General features: G+C 31.2%; 1 protein-coding gene across 3 annotated transcripts; it reads left to right on the top strand.

The window, feature by feature from the left end:
- The first annotated feature begins 6,877 nt into the window (after positions 1 to 6,877).
- On the top strand, positions 6,878 to 14,054 carry LOC134701485 (uncharacterized). Of its 3 annotated transcripts, none has more exons than XM_063562638.1 (3): positions 6,878 to 6,982; positions 9,667 to 9,866; positions 11,381 to 14,054. In XM_063562638.1, exons 2-3 carry the CDS (start codon positions 9,698 to 9,700, stop codon positions 12,031 to 12,033), a joined length of 822 nt encoding a protein of 273 aa, XP_063418708.1. In that variant the 5' UTR covers positions 6,878 to 6,982; positions 9,667 to 9,697; the 3' UTR covers positions 12,034 to 14,054. The 3 variants fall into 3 exon arrangements, with proteins under 3 accessions (XP_063418708.1, XP_063418707.1, XP_063418706.1); XM_063562637.1 differs by lacking the exon at positions 6,878 to 6,982 and adding an exon at positions 8,439 to 8,875; XM_063562636.1 differs by lacking the exon at positions 6,878 to 6,982 and adding an exon at positions 8,439 to 8,903.
- Positions 14,055 to 14,290: the final 236 nt, after the last annotated feature.

Genomic DNA, 14,290 nt, shown 5'->3' with positions numbered 1-14,290 from the left:
GATTATATACATGTAGGATATTTTCATAAAATACGAAAGATCAAAATGTGTTGTTCTGATATCAAATAATCTCATCTTCAAAGCTGCCATGGGGTATTTTAAAATAGACCAAAATAATTACGGTTGAAATACGTGTCTATGTATCGCCTACGAGGGATTGGCATTGTGATTTCAGGCATTTGCGTCCGAATACGTACGTCCATTTTTTCGTCCGTATTTACTTCTGTCCGTTCGTCCGTTCCATATAATGTTTATACAATAGACAAGCTTCCCAACACTCATTACTGTTCTTTTCTTATGATCTTCTAGTATCTCAACTTGATGGAAGCAGTATGCTTCTTTGTGTTTGAGAATCTTTGCGAGTATGTTGGCAAATAGTCAAGCAATGGAATAGCCGACCATTTTACCTGTTAGGAAACAAACAACGCATTGAAAACGCTTTGGTGCCCTTCGGCTGCACATGGTGTCTGCTCTGCGGTCAACTTGATGTCTCTTTGACGCATTCTCCATTTCCATTGTCAATATTATTGTACATTTTAATATGAGTTGAGTACTTTCATGTCGATTTCATATACAACATCATCATCATTATTACAGAAAAATCATTCGTGAGCTATAGCTTTAGAGTAAATACGATAATAAAAAAAAATGTTGATTTGTAAATATCCATTGTTTTTATTTTAAAACTCGTGTTATATTAGCAAAAACAATTGCGATCCTTGTGAAAGGTTTATAAGTTCATTGTTCGGTTGTCAAGAGCCTTATTTGAAGAAAATCTCATGTAATACGATTACAGCTGAAGACATGATAAAATCTTTTTAAACACGTCACTGCATGGGAGTCTTGACCTGTCGGACCAGCATGTATATACAATGTACACATTTATAATATATGTGTGAGTTACATGTTTATGTGTGTGTTACATGCTTTTTCAGGGATGTACGAATCATATACTTAAGACATTCACTGGAAATTAATTTGGAGAAAGCACTTTTGTCAATAATATCGTAATAACAACCAATCAAATATAAAACAAAGCAATAAATATTGGAAGATATGCCGCCTCGTGCCAAGAAAGGTTGAAGTTTCACAGAAAACTACCTCAGAGTACCAAATAAATTCCTTATACAAAACTGCATGAATGGTATGAAAAAATCTATTTAAATTTTATCAAAGTTGAAGAAAATTTCTCACAATATATGGGTTTGTTTTACAAATTGACAACATATATTGATTACATTTTGTATATAAAAGAGATTTAATATGTTTAAAAATATATTATAAACGATATGTGATTTAAAACGTTATTGATAAGTGTGTGACTGATCTGGTAAAGCATAACACTCCAAAAACATCAAATAATAAAGGGTCAATCAACTAATCTACTGGTATTTGATAAACTATTAAATTTAAATGCTTTAATAATGAATTCTATAGTATGGTCTAGTTTACCAAAGTATTCGTGAACTGAATATATATATTTCTATTCTCGTAAAATAAAATCCATGGTTCATGATCAGTGATATAATTATAAATGTTAATAGAAAAACTTTCGTAATGTTTATATATGCATATAGATACTGTTTCTAAATTTGTTTATTTATTTTTATTCGTTAAGCAATCAACAGTCCATTTATTTGTATTTATTAATTTTTGATATGTATTTACTATATTTGGTAGCATTATTGTATAGTAGTTCCGCGTTCTATTTATTTTTTTTAATCTAAAATAGCATTAATTGATCATGAGTAATATTTAAAAAACTCAAAAGGATATTTTCTTGGAAAAAACAAACGACGATGGCGGGTTACCCCGGTATTTTCTATGTCAATTTTCCGGAAAGTGGCATAGGATATGAAATTTTGTTTATGTCATCAATTTATTAGTATTTACCATGGAATTTCAACAATGTTAAATCTGAAATCGGACCTTCATTATTCAATGCCCCGCCTTTACGTTTGTGGATTTACTTCCGTTTGGTTACTATGGTCGGAACTCTACCGTGTCTATGCTGATTTCATCAAACCATAGCATCGCACGGTCAAACTCAAGTTGAGTTATTTTGTATAACATGAGTAGGAAATTATTTTCTTTAAGAACTCGAGGACCAGTCAAGACACAGGTCATATATATTATGCAAGCGTGTGAAAAGTAGAACAAGGGCATGAATACTTTTTCCTCGTAAATCAAGGTTTCAAACTTCCGAATGATTTTCAAATTAATGTTTACTATATAATGAGAATAAATAAAAGCATGTATGCATGGTATGTATAAAAAAAAGTATCCGATACACAAAAACTTATATATGAATATATGTATAACTATAACCATGGTTTATACCTGCATGTTATAATGTATGTCAAATAAATGTCATGGTGTTATACCTGTATGATACAATGTATGTCACATAACTGTCCGGGGTCTTGTGAGGGCAATACAAACTGAACTCTTCTTTCACTTGTCTATAATGTGTAACGTTGGTTATGCTTTCATTACAAAAAGATGTGGTTTGATCTGCATGTGATAATTAAAGCCATTGAACTATGGCTGAACAAAATCATTAAAAAAATTACCACTGGACGAATAGATCCATGATTCGTTGAAAATAAAGAAAACCTGACACTTTCCTATGTTTTGACATCAGAGCACAGGTATGGTGCTAAATTATCATTAATTGTCAAAAACTTTTTTTTATATATATAGATTATTAGACTGTTGGTTTGCTCGTTTGAATGTTTTTTACTAGTAAATTTGGGGCCCTTTATAGCTTGTTGTTCGGTGTGAGGCAATGCTCCGTGTTGAAGGCTGTACATTGACCTATAATGGTTTATTTTTTTAAATTGTTATTTGGATGGAGAGTTGTCTCATTGGCACTCACACCACATCTTCCTATATCTATGAGTTGATGTACAATATGCAAGTGTAAGATGCGCATTTACAAAGTAAACATAGTATATATATATAATTATGGAGCTTTCAACGACTTGCACTTCAGTGCTATAAAGCCATCGCACGGTCGGCTCGTGCCCGGAGGAAATTGTTGAGCATAACAAATGTTTCTGTTTCTGTTTAAAATATATAGTTTATATAATTATGCTTAGCTCTGCAATTATATATTGATGTTAAAATCAATTCTTGAACAAGAAAAAACAGTAATCACAGATATTACATCAATTTTATTTTACTATAGTAAACTTCATTGACGGATATCGATTGATTGCATGAACCCGGCCTCTCGCACCCTCCCCCCCCCTTTTCCCGTCCCTTTTTTCCCAGACTGATTTTTTTTAAAGTATTTTTGAACTATTAATTCTGCGAGTAGTTTTCAAATCCTTGGTTTCTTTCTCCTTTCTACTGGAAGGCATGTTTAACCCAGCCGTATTTTTGCGCCTGTCCAAAGTCAGGAGCCTCTGGTCTTTGTTAGTCTTGTATTATTTTAATTTTAGTTTCCTGTGTACAATTTGGAAATTAGTATGGCGTTCATTATCACTGAACTATAGTATATATTTGTTTAGGGGCCAGCTGAGGACACCTCCGGGTGCGGGAATTTCTCGCTACATTGAAGACCTGTTGGTGACCTTCTGCTGTTGTTTTTTCAATGGTCGGGTTGTTGTGTCTAAGTCTTTGATACATTCCCCATTTACATTCTCAATTGTATCTCTAATTTTTGTTATTATTATTATTATTATTATTATTATTATTATTATTATTATTCGTTTTATTATTTATCATTATTGTTTATTTCAAACAATCTATAGGTGTAATAAGCTGTCTTGATAAGCCTTTCATCTTTATCATAATCGTATCCATTACATACATGTATATCTACTTATATCTAGTTACATTAGCCTCAGGGCAAATCATATCGACTATTTATAAATAGCTATGTGCCACTTATTCCTTAGGGTAAAACTAATTTTTCAACAAGCTGTTAATTCACGAGGCGATAAGGTTAGAGTGTGTGGCCTCAAAACATTACTCTTACAGTAATGATTAGACTCATCATAGATACCAGGACTAAATTTAATATACGCCAGACGCGCGTTTCGTCTACAAAAGACTCATCAGTGACGCTCGAATCCAAAAAAGTTAAAAAGGCCAAATAAAGTACGAAGTTGAAGAGCATTGAGGACCAAAATTCCTAAAAGTTTTGCCAAATACAGCTAAGGTAATCTATGCCTGAGGTAGAACAGCCTTAGTATTTCAAAAAATTCAAAAATCAGTAAACAGTAACAAAGTACTCCCATGCTGTAACTAATGTTTTATCCAATATAAAATATAAAGAGATGTGGTATGATTGCCAATGAGACAATTATCTACGAACGCAGAGGGGATTAAGTTGGGCAGGGGGCCCCGCCCCCCTTTTTGGGATTTTTGTTGTTGCTTATATAGGGAATCACTGAAGCGTGAACGGCAGTCAGTAGGCCCCCACTTATGAAAATTACTTGATCCGCCACTGGAAAGTGCAAATGAATATGAGATCTAAGCCAACCGTACAACCTTTAACAATGACAAAAACCCTTGCAATACAGTCAGCTATTGTCGTGTATGATTGTCAAGGTAAATGATCATGAAACAAATTAATTATCTACCAAAGTACATATGAAGTGGATGTAAGTATTTATGCAAACGTACAACCTTTAACAATGAGAAAATCCATACCGTAAAGTCTGTCAGCTATTGAAGCAATCCTACACGATTGTTTATAATTCAATGTATGTAACCTATTACACTACATTACTTCGCATCATCGACATGTCAAAACAGACGAGTTAATATTAAACAATTTACTACTGATGTATCAATAGAGAATTCCAGACCAATATCTCTCCTCTCTGATGCGATTTCTTGCATGCCATTAGTATGAATAAATTTGTATATCATGCTTTTTATTAAACTTTACATGTCACAAAGATAAATATAACAGAAACATATAATACATAATCTCTGGTTGCCATTATAGCCTTTTTATATAAAGGGCAAGACTTTAATTTTATTGATATTTTTTTAATTTTCTTGTTTTCAGTACTTCGGCTTTTCCCCCAGGATACTCGAGTTGCTTAAATATTTATACGTACTATTTAAGCAAACAGGAAGTTTGTGAAAGGATAAAGTATCTTTAAACAATTTGCTTTTGAATGAAAACCTACTGAGATGAAGCTTGGATACTAATTCCAAGAAACCTATATCATGTAATGGTTAGTTGTAAAGAAAAGTTAGACGGATGTCGGACATATGTGAGTTACATGTCATATTCATTAGGCAAACAAGAATTTTATGAAAACGTGTCACAATAAAAATATGATTTATATTACTTACTATTAAAATTTGGGTCTATCATTTTTCACCTTTTATCAAATTTGTAAAAATGCAAAGTTTGCATTACTTGTTAAAATTTATCAATTGATGATAATTTATTGCCAATAAATCACCGCCATTCGTTATACTGTTATCTGAAAACATGTAACAGGTGTTCTACTGGTGTTCCTTTGTTTTAAAATTCAAACAAAAATTTATTATTTGATTTGAACAACACTTTTTCACAGAAATATTGCAGCTAAAAAATCTATTGAATATTTGAATCCTTCTATATTTTAATATACAAGCTTTTGTTTCTATAGTAATTTGAAAATGTGTCAATTCAGAATGTTACAACTAGTCCAAAGAATTACATTGCGTATTTTTTACATTTACTAGGTTTTTTAAAACCTTGAGCGTTATATCAACTGTGTGGTTTTTGTGGTCATTGTTGAAACGTTAACCATGTTAAGATGTTGTTTTTGAAATACAGGTTGTTGCTTTTATGTGGTTATTTCTTGTTAAAGGACCGTCGCTGTGACTTTGCCCTCGAAATAATCAACGAATGTGTGTAGGCAACATTTTGGGTCATAAATTATTACACCATATTCCTGGATTTTCCTTAATGATTTTGTTGCGTTAGCTTCAAATCTTTGTGGTTATATCACACTACAGTATAATAGTGTTGTTCGCTTTCTTCTGTGTTGCTTTCTGTTGCGAACGCTCTTCTTTGTTATTAGTTAATCTAACGAGCAGAAGTATTAATTTGTCTAACGCAGATTTTCAATATTCAATGATCACACATCTTCATTATTTGCATAAAATTACAAGATGTTGACGCCAATTTGATATGATCATAACTTACCTAAGAAATCGACTAAAAATACACTCCCTGGTATACTTACGAAAACGATACCCCACTAATCAACCTCATGGCGAGACCTACTGATAAGTAATTAGTATACATGTGTATGTACGTAAACATTTCAAGGCAAACGAAAGTATCAGTATTATTATATGTCAGAATCGTCAATATGTTATTAAATAACACATAAAGTAAAATCAATAACTTGAAGATTTTACTTATTGGATTTTAATATTAATATACATCTGCAGAGTGGATTTTCACCTACATAAGCGATCACCTTAACCTACTGAACAATGTGTAAATGTAATGTCATCAATCACTATCAAAAAACGTATTTATGACTCGGATATTATCACTCATTACAAAGCTTGAAAGTTGTCATAGCGCTTCTCAACTACTTATACATACATTACTTTCATCTTTTAAAATATTGACTTAATTTTATATTTATTTATTGACGATAAGATAGCGGATAGTTATCACCCACAAGGTCTCCTTCCTATTGTTAATCTTCTTGATAAAGTAGTATTTATTATCTTATCTCTAATCCAAACAATTAAATAATATGATGTCACTTAAGTTATTTTTACTTCAGGATTTGTATAAAATATTGGTAATCAATTTACATATGTGTATTAAGTTACATGTAACATCCCCCCGAAGGTCCTTATGTGTATAGTTTTTAAAACGATATTTAGTTCCATTATAGACATGTAATACCATATTTGCCATACAGTACTACATCCTCGAGGGTACAACTTTTATTAGTTTTGAACAAAGATCTATCAAAACCTTAAGTCTACATGTCAGTTAAAGGTTGGTAATGCATTCTTTAATCTTTTAATGATATCTTGATTTTATATTGTGTATTTTATAATATCTTGAATTGCGAGAAATCCATATCTTGTTGTTTTATTTGTGCTTAATTTTTTTTTAGACTCAATATGTTTTTTTGTGTATGTTAAAGTTGTAATATCTTGATAGTAAAGAGATCTGGAACTTTGCTATTTTGCTATTGGATTTGGCATCCAAACTACATCTGGATACATTATCATTCGTTGGATTCCAATATTGGTGGGTTTCGTGGGCACAGGTCAACACACGAATTTAAATGTTCAACGAAAACCAAATTTCTATAAAGTTGTATTCATACTTTGATAGAACCACGAAATCAAATATCAACGAAAATGCAAGGTTTCCGCAATCCACGAAAATCAGAACAAACGAAAATAAAAGATTCCACAGTACATGTACTGCCTAGTCTGGTCCCTAATTAGTTAGTTTATTTCAAGTCAACTCATGATTCATAGATCAATCTCTTGAAATTGTGAGAAATGCATATCTTGTTTTTTTTCTACTTTATTTTTTTAGAACCAATATGTGTTTTTTGTATGTTTAAGTTATTATATCTTAAAATTAAAGAGATCTGTAACGTTGCTTTTTGTTTTGGATTTGGCATCCAAACTACATGTACTGGTCCCTTATTAGGAAGTATATTCGCAGTCATCTCATGATTCATAGATCAATCCCTCCATCGCATTGTTGAATTAACAACAGACTGTTGGTCTGCACTGGTTAAAGCTAGATTCCTGTTTAATGTTTTACTATTCTTTTGTTCTTAATGACCATACTAAAAATGTTAAAAGTCTTACTTGACAATTCATATATTTACATATTCACTTACATTCCTAAGTTTAAACCGAGTCGACTAAATGATACAAGAATCCTTTGTCGAGTTTTCTCAACTTTAAATCACCAGTCAATATTATATTATCTAATTTCATATCACCCATTTAAACTGTCTATCTTAGTGATTATGCCACGCACTTTAATCGCTTAATACTTTCAATTACTTCTCCCAGCAAAAATCGATAGATCTTTAACGTAAAACACATTCGTTTTCTTTAGAACCATCCTAAACAACAAAGAACTAAACAAATAACAAAACCCGTTAGAATTGATTGATGGTTGTTTGGTTTACGTCCAGTGACAAATATTTCATACATTAATTGATGAAAGTTATCATGTTAATACTTTAATTAAAACACCCAACTTTAAAAACGTGAAATAATAATCAAACAATAAACAAAAACAACCCCATTAATATTAAGGTAATTCCCGTCTTTTTGTAATTCAATATAGATACGTCACAAAGAAATAAGATAAAAGAACGGATATGCTTTATGGAAAATTTTGAAGTGAAATTCTTTGGTTTTCTATGTAATTTTCCAGTAAAAATGATCGATATGAACTGTCAAATTAAGAAAATCTAATGTATGCATAAAGACATTTCGGTAACCTTTTTGAAAATGTTAATTTATGTCTATTTGTTTTGGAGTCCTTTGTGATTGTCACACCCACTTTTCATAGATCAAAGTGTTTAACTGCCTCCCGAACAATACAGTACAAAAGCGTTAACAAATCATTTTTAATTTCACCATCAATTTTGATTACAAACAGTCAACTTTGACAAAATTACCCGATAAATAGGATTATGTCAGTCTTAATCAATAATCCGTGATCAGTGTGAAAAATGTGCAAAAAAATCAACTGAATACGTAGGATTGTACTAGGCGTTAATTTGTAGGAGAGATAAAATTATTCTGCATGTAACTTGTACATTGTGAAGACGCGTGTCAAGAAAAGTATCGAATGACACGGAGCCTCGGGGTTTTAGCAGCTGACGATCGATGGTAGCGGATAGTAGTTGTAAGTTCCATTTAGTGATGGGATAAAGGTAGTCATTTTATTTTATGTGATTACAACTTGTTTGTCTATTAATATATGTAATATTATTTTAGCAGGATATAATTAGTTACATTACCGAGTTATGACTGATGCGGATTTAATTTGTCATATTTTTCAACTAACTATCTCCAATTGAGATTGTTATCAGAGCAGTTATTATTTAACAGGATATAGTTCTTTAAACTGTACAAAATTAGTCACTCGTATATCAACTTTTTTTCCACCTACAAAGTTTTGTACTTTATTCATTAGTGGAAAATTTAACTGAGCGGACGTTTTAAATAAATCACTTGTGGATTAGAGATTATAGTTCTTTATCGTCTGCTTCTAACCAGTTGTACATCATTTTCGGATTGCAACGAAAACAATTTTATCAACAATGTATCTCTTTACCTGGATGTTTATTTAATATCAACTTTTACCTTTATTGTTTATTACCTTTGTGAAATCGTTCGGCTGACACTCGGGGAAGTTTAACGAGTGTGTTAAGTCACGTTTGTTTAATTCTTAACATATGTAAAGAAAATTTATCCATCTATCATTGGTTTTCATGTAATACGACTGGACTCGCAGGTTACAAACGACGCCTTCCATTTGGTCGTCTGCTCAAGTTACGAGAAACTGTTACAGTCGCACAATTAACTGAGTTAGTGGATATTAAAAAAATCATGTAAATGTTTTGATTATTGTGTTTTATCATTTTGTAACTTTGAACAAAGGACTTGATTGATTTCCATTACTTTTATAAACAGGATAAAGACGGGACGAAAGTAATTTATATCCATGATGACTTGTGTGTTACCGATGAACCCTATATACAATAAACATGTAGGATTTAATGAGGAACCTGGAGATTTTGGGGGATATAACTGGATACCTAACAGATTAGCAGATTGTACCTGCAGAATCGAAAACCACTCAACAATGTGCAGAAAATCTGTGGCAAAAACAGGTTAGTCGATTAATATACTTTTTATGGATGGAATTTCAATCAATATTATTTTACAACATAACATAGACTGTTATATATAATATCATTACCATATGGTATATATAACATGTATTTATCAAATCTATAATGTAAAATATTCTTATATTTCGCCAGAAATAGTTTTTCTTTGATTTTTCTTTGTTTGATATACTTATCGTGTTATCGAGTTCAATTTATTTGTCTTGGTTGAACTCAATACCTCTTTTGTGAGAGACGTGTATCTGTAGAACCATTTAATTGATAGTATGTCGGACACTTTGATAAGCTGTTTACAGTCAAATCATGGTGTGTGAATAAAAGATTAATACATGTTTAAATCCATATTGTAATTTATTGAAATATTTATAATCAAAAGTAATCAAAACGCAACTTAGTAAACTATCTGTCTACTATGCATAAAAAGACGTACAATGTCACCTGTCTTTCTTTATCTACAATTTACCTATGCGTTATAAATGCATTCATGTTTTTTTTAATGTTAAATAAAAAAAAACTGATGTTGCAGCGCGATTTCTTTATATAACTTCAAAAATTCAGAAACGCTATAATTTTGAAATTTTTATAGAGATTTAGATTTGTTTCATGGACAGGTGTTGGTTACACTAAAGGTAAACCAACATACATTTATCCGATAAGTTTTGACAAGTCTCTCTATCTTGCCCTCTATCTTTGATGTATGTTAATGGGTGCCACGTTTCCTGCACCGACATGGACATCTAAACATGTTTAATAATTGCTTACGCCTTAACAACTTGATACAGACTGTTTAGTGAAAGTCTCAAATTAATAGTTCCACCCATGATGTAGAATTACAGCATCAGTCACGTAACGTTTGTTTCGTATTTTGATTAAAACGTTAAACTCGAGTGTTTTATTTAGTAGTCAAATACATTTCAATAGGTCAAATAAAAACAGTAATAATTCAGTAGATTAAATTTCAATAGGTCAAACAAAAGCAAAGACCTTAGGTTCCTTGCTTAGATATAGGTATAATTTTTTTTAATTTTTAATACAAACTTGTGTATATGATAATCACATGCAACTTGTCACGATTCAGTGAGAAAAGTGCCAGTAAACACTTTAGGGTATCTTGTGGCCTTAACATTAAGATAAGTAGAACAAACATGGACACATGTGTATTTTTGATTTGGCCTTAGTGGTTTGAAGAGGTAATTTGAACGATATGATTAACAACTTTCATTGTCCCTCAAAATGGCTTAAGTATAAGTCATTTAAAAATGTGTCAACTCTTATAATTGTATTTTTATAAACGCTGCAACAATTAAAATGTTGTTTCTAATTTACATGATTGAGTAATGAAACTGATAAAATTTCCATATGTCATATGTGTAACTACTTTTAATAAATTTGAACATCCTAATCATCACGTCATACTAATGTCATCAGTTTATTATAGGGAAATGAATAGTTATTATCTTTGTAAATATTGTTATTATTGTATTATCTGTTTTTAGGCTCATACGTTGATGAAAACAAGAATGAAGTCGAAATGAAGATTGAATTCGATGGAATAGACAGACAAAATAATAAAAGGAAGTCTGGCATTGATTGTGATGATTTGGATAATGTTCCACATAAAAAGGTTCATAAAAAGTCATTTGATTGCGTGTTGGAAAAACCTCCAACAAAAAGAATATCTCCATTTCTGAATACCCCCAAGGAAAGGAAGGAAGAAAGAAGGAAAGTACTAAAAATAACAGTTCAGAAACTGAAACTTATAGATGACCCTGAACATTTCTTAAGAAGGTCGGTTCTAATAAACAATACTCTCAAGAAAGTGCAAAAGGAAATTAGAGACGAAAAAGCAAAAAGTTATCAAGGATACAAGTCAGCCTTCTATCGATCGTGTGATGTTAGTTATTTGCAATGGGAAAATCAAGTTAGTGCACAATTCAATAACGATGACCCTTTGACAAAACGTTTAGAAGAAGAAGATTCTTGCAAACTTTCCAATGACTCGGACAATTATAATAATAATAATAATATAGAAAACAAAACGGACGATATTCTTATGGAAAATCTTCATGAAAAATCGTGTGCTGACAGTCATGATAGTGATATAGACACCGTATTTCATAGCTTGATACGAGTGCTAGACGAGACGTAATGTTTCTGAACGAGATTAGAGTGGTTCTGACATGTGGTTATGCATGTAAAATGTGTTAGGTGTATGAATGAAGTATCACAGCTTGAATTTATTACATGAATGGTTTATCATCAGCGAAAGAAAAACATTACATTATGTTCATTTAATTTTCAGTCATAATTATCGCTTAATGAAAGAAGTTCAGATATAATTGAGGTTTTAAAAACCACTATAATTAAATCTCACGATGTTTAATTTATTTATTTATTACTGAGAATATTTGTTGACTATTATGTATGCAACATTGGTGTTTTAACATAATTAGCTTTAGGCCAGGTGATCCTAGTCATCGGAGCGTTTGAGGCTTTAATTGATGGTCCATATTTGTAAAATGTCACCGTGCTGTTTACCTGTCCCAACTGTTACTTGATTTACCTGTAGGGGAGACAATTTTCACAGTCCTTGAAGTCTCCAGGATATCTGTTTCCGTATAATGTTCTAATCATTCTAAATTGACATATTACACTTACATTTACATATTTAATGTACTTTTACACCTTTTTGTGTAAAATTTTTGAAGAATTAACCAACAGATACTTTAAAAATTTAATTTTTCTGCGACAATACATTATTTTACAAAACTGACGAGACGAAATGTCTCAGCAGACGCCAGGTATTTTTATTCAAAAAATAAAGTGTTTGTAACAACAATTAAAACTGCACATGCGAATTAAGCGTAGGGATTTATTTTGGCGCCTGTCGTATGAAGTTAAGTGTTTTTTTTGCACACTATGTGATCTGAACACAAAATACTCTTAATAGAAATATTCATTAATTGCCTCAAAACATATTTCATAGTGCTATAGGTTCCTTTGAAATTTAAACTTTCTGCAATTGCAAGTCACATGCAAGTAGAAGTCATTTAAATTAAATGAATTACTTTCTGTCAGATGGAAATACAAAGTAACATGAGCATAACTATAATCTCCTTGTATTTTATCATTTACAGTTGTACTTTTGATGGTAACTGTTAAATAATTTAAAGAAAATAAGTTTTAACTTTGTTCGAGAGATTAAATTTCAAATCATTTAACACACGAGTTTTTATGCTTTGTTCAGGTGTAAACTAATCAAATTAAGAATATGACAAGAAAGAATGCAATTCTAGTTATGCCAAGCTTGATGCAAGGCATCCTTTGTGTTACAACTTTTGAACATTCCTATCTTACTAGTCAAGCCGATAGATTACCGCCATTTAAAAACAACTTATTTTCACTTTCTTTCATTTATTAATTTACTATGACAAAATCCTTTTAATTTTTTCTCAACAACAATATAGAGTAATACTAAACTATTTTAAAACGACTATTTGTACGTTGAACGTAAGGTTATTTGGCTCGGTTCCAGTAACTAGTTCACCTCGGTTAAAAACTGTATTAAATGTACTATATTCCTATAGATAAGCGATCATTGATTTCTAACAAACGTCCGGTCTCAAAATACCCATATTATTATGATCATGACAGACCTTTAAAACAATGCCGCCGTATTTTATTACAAGTAAATGTTTACACTTCAAGGCAAAATATGTAATTACACATTTGATAGCCTTTAAATGTATGTATGATAACAAGGAAAATCCGGGAAATATGTTAAATTGATTAAGTAGGCATTTGTGAAGTCAGCATTTCCTTTCGTAGTAATGGTTTTGTTGAGTTTCTTTGTATTTTTGTTTATAATTGATTTCGCACATCATTATGAAACTATTTAGACCATGGTGGTAGCTTGCCTTTATATGTATATTTATTTTCATGGTCGACATTATTATTCTTTTGTCATAATTTTCCCCAACATCACCATATTTATTCTTTTTCATATAATGAAATGTTAGTTCCCATCTGTTTGTATGTCTACAAATGTGATATTTTTATGATGACATTGAAATATATTATACATATGAACAGCTGTGAATATTTGACATGTTATATACAAATGATGCATACGATCTCTAAGAATTTAAAAAAATAAATATCTGCAAAATATGTTTTATTTTCAATATTGGCCTACAGGTCACTTGTGACATCCACCTTTACGCTGTGCTCTGATGGACACGGAATACATTGACATACATGTTCTAGAATAATTCTGTAAAAGTTTTGTCACAGTTGCCCCCTAGCATGGGTGAATTTAACATGTTGGCGATGATATAAGCACATAATTATTTACAGTCTTTGTCAAAATCAATTCAGCGAGTTCAGCAGTGTAGTACTTCAACACA

Source organism: Mytilus trossulus, unplaced genomic scaffold, assembly GCF_036588685.1.
Source record: "Mytilus trossulus isolate FHL-02 unplaced genomic scaffold, PNRI_Mtr1.1.1.hap1 h1tg000244l__unscaffolded, whole genome shotgun sequence".
Lineage (NCBI taxonomy): Eukaryota > Metazoa > Mollusca > Bivalvia > Mytilida > Mytilidae > Mytilus > Mytilus trossulus.
Note: the sequence above shows the minus strand (reverse complement) of the source record. Positions and strands in the feature narration are given on the sequence as shown.

What these genes read in the sequence shown, in the direction of transcription:
- LOC134701485 (XM_063562638.1), top strand. Translation starts at nt 9,698, where the DNA reads ATGATGACTTGTGTGTTACCGATGAACCCTATATACAATAAACATGTA. An exon ending in AAAATCTGTGGCAAAAACAG is followed by an intron (nt 9,867 to 11,380) that starts GTTAGTCGATTA and finishes ATCTGTTTTTAG; the next exon opens with GCTCATACGTTGATGAAAAC.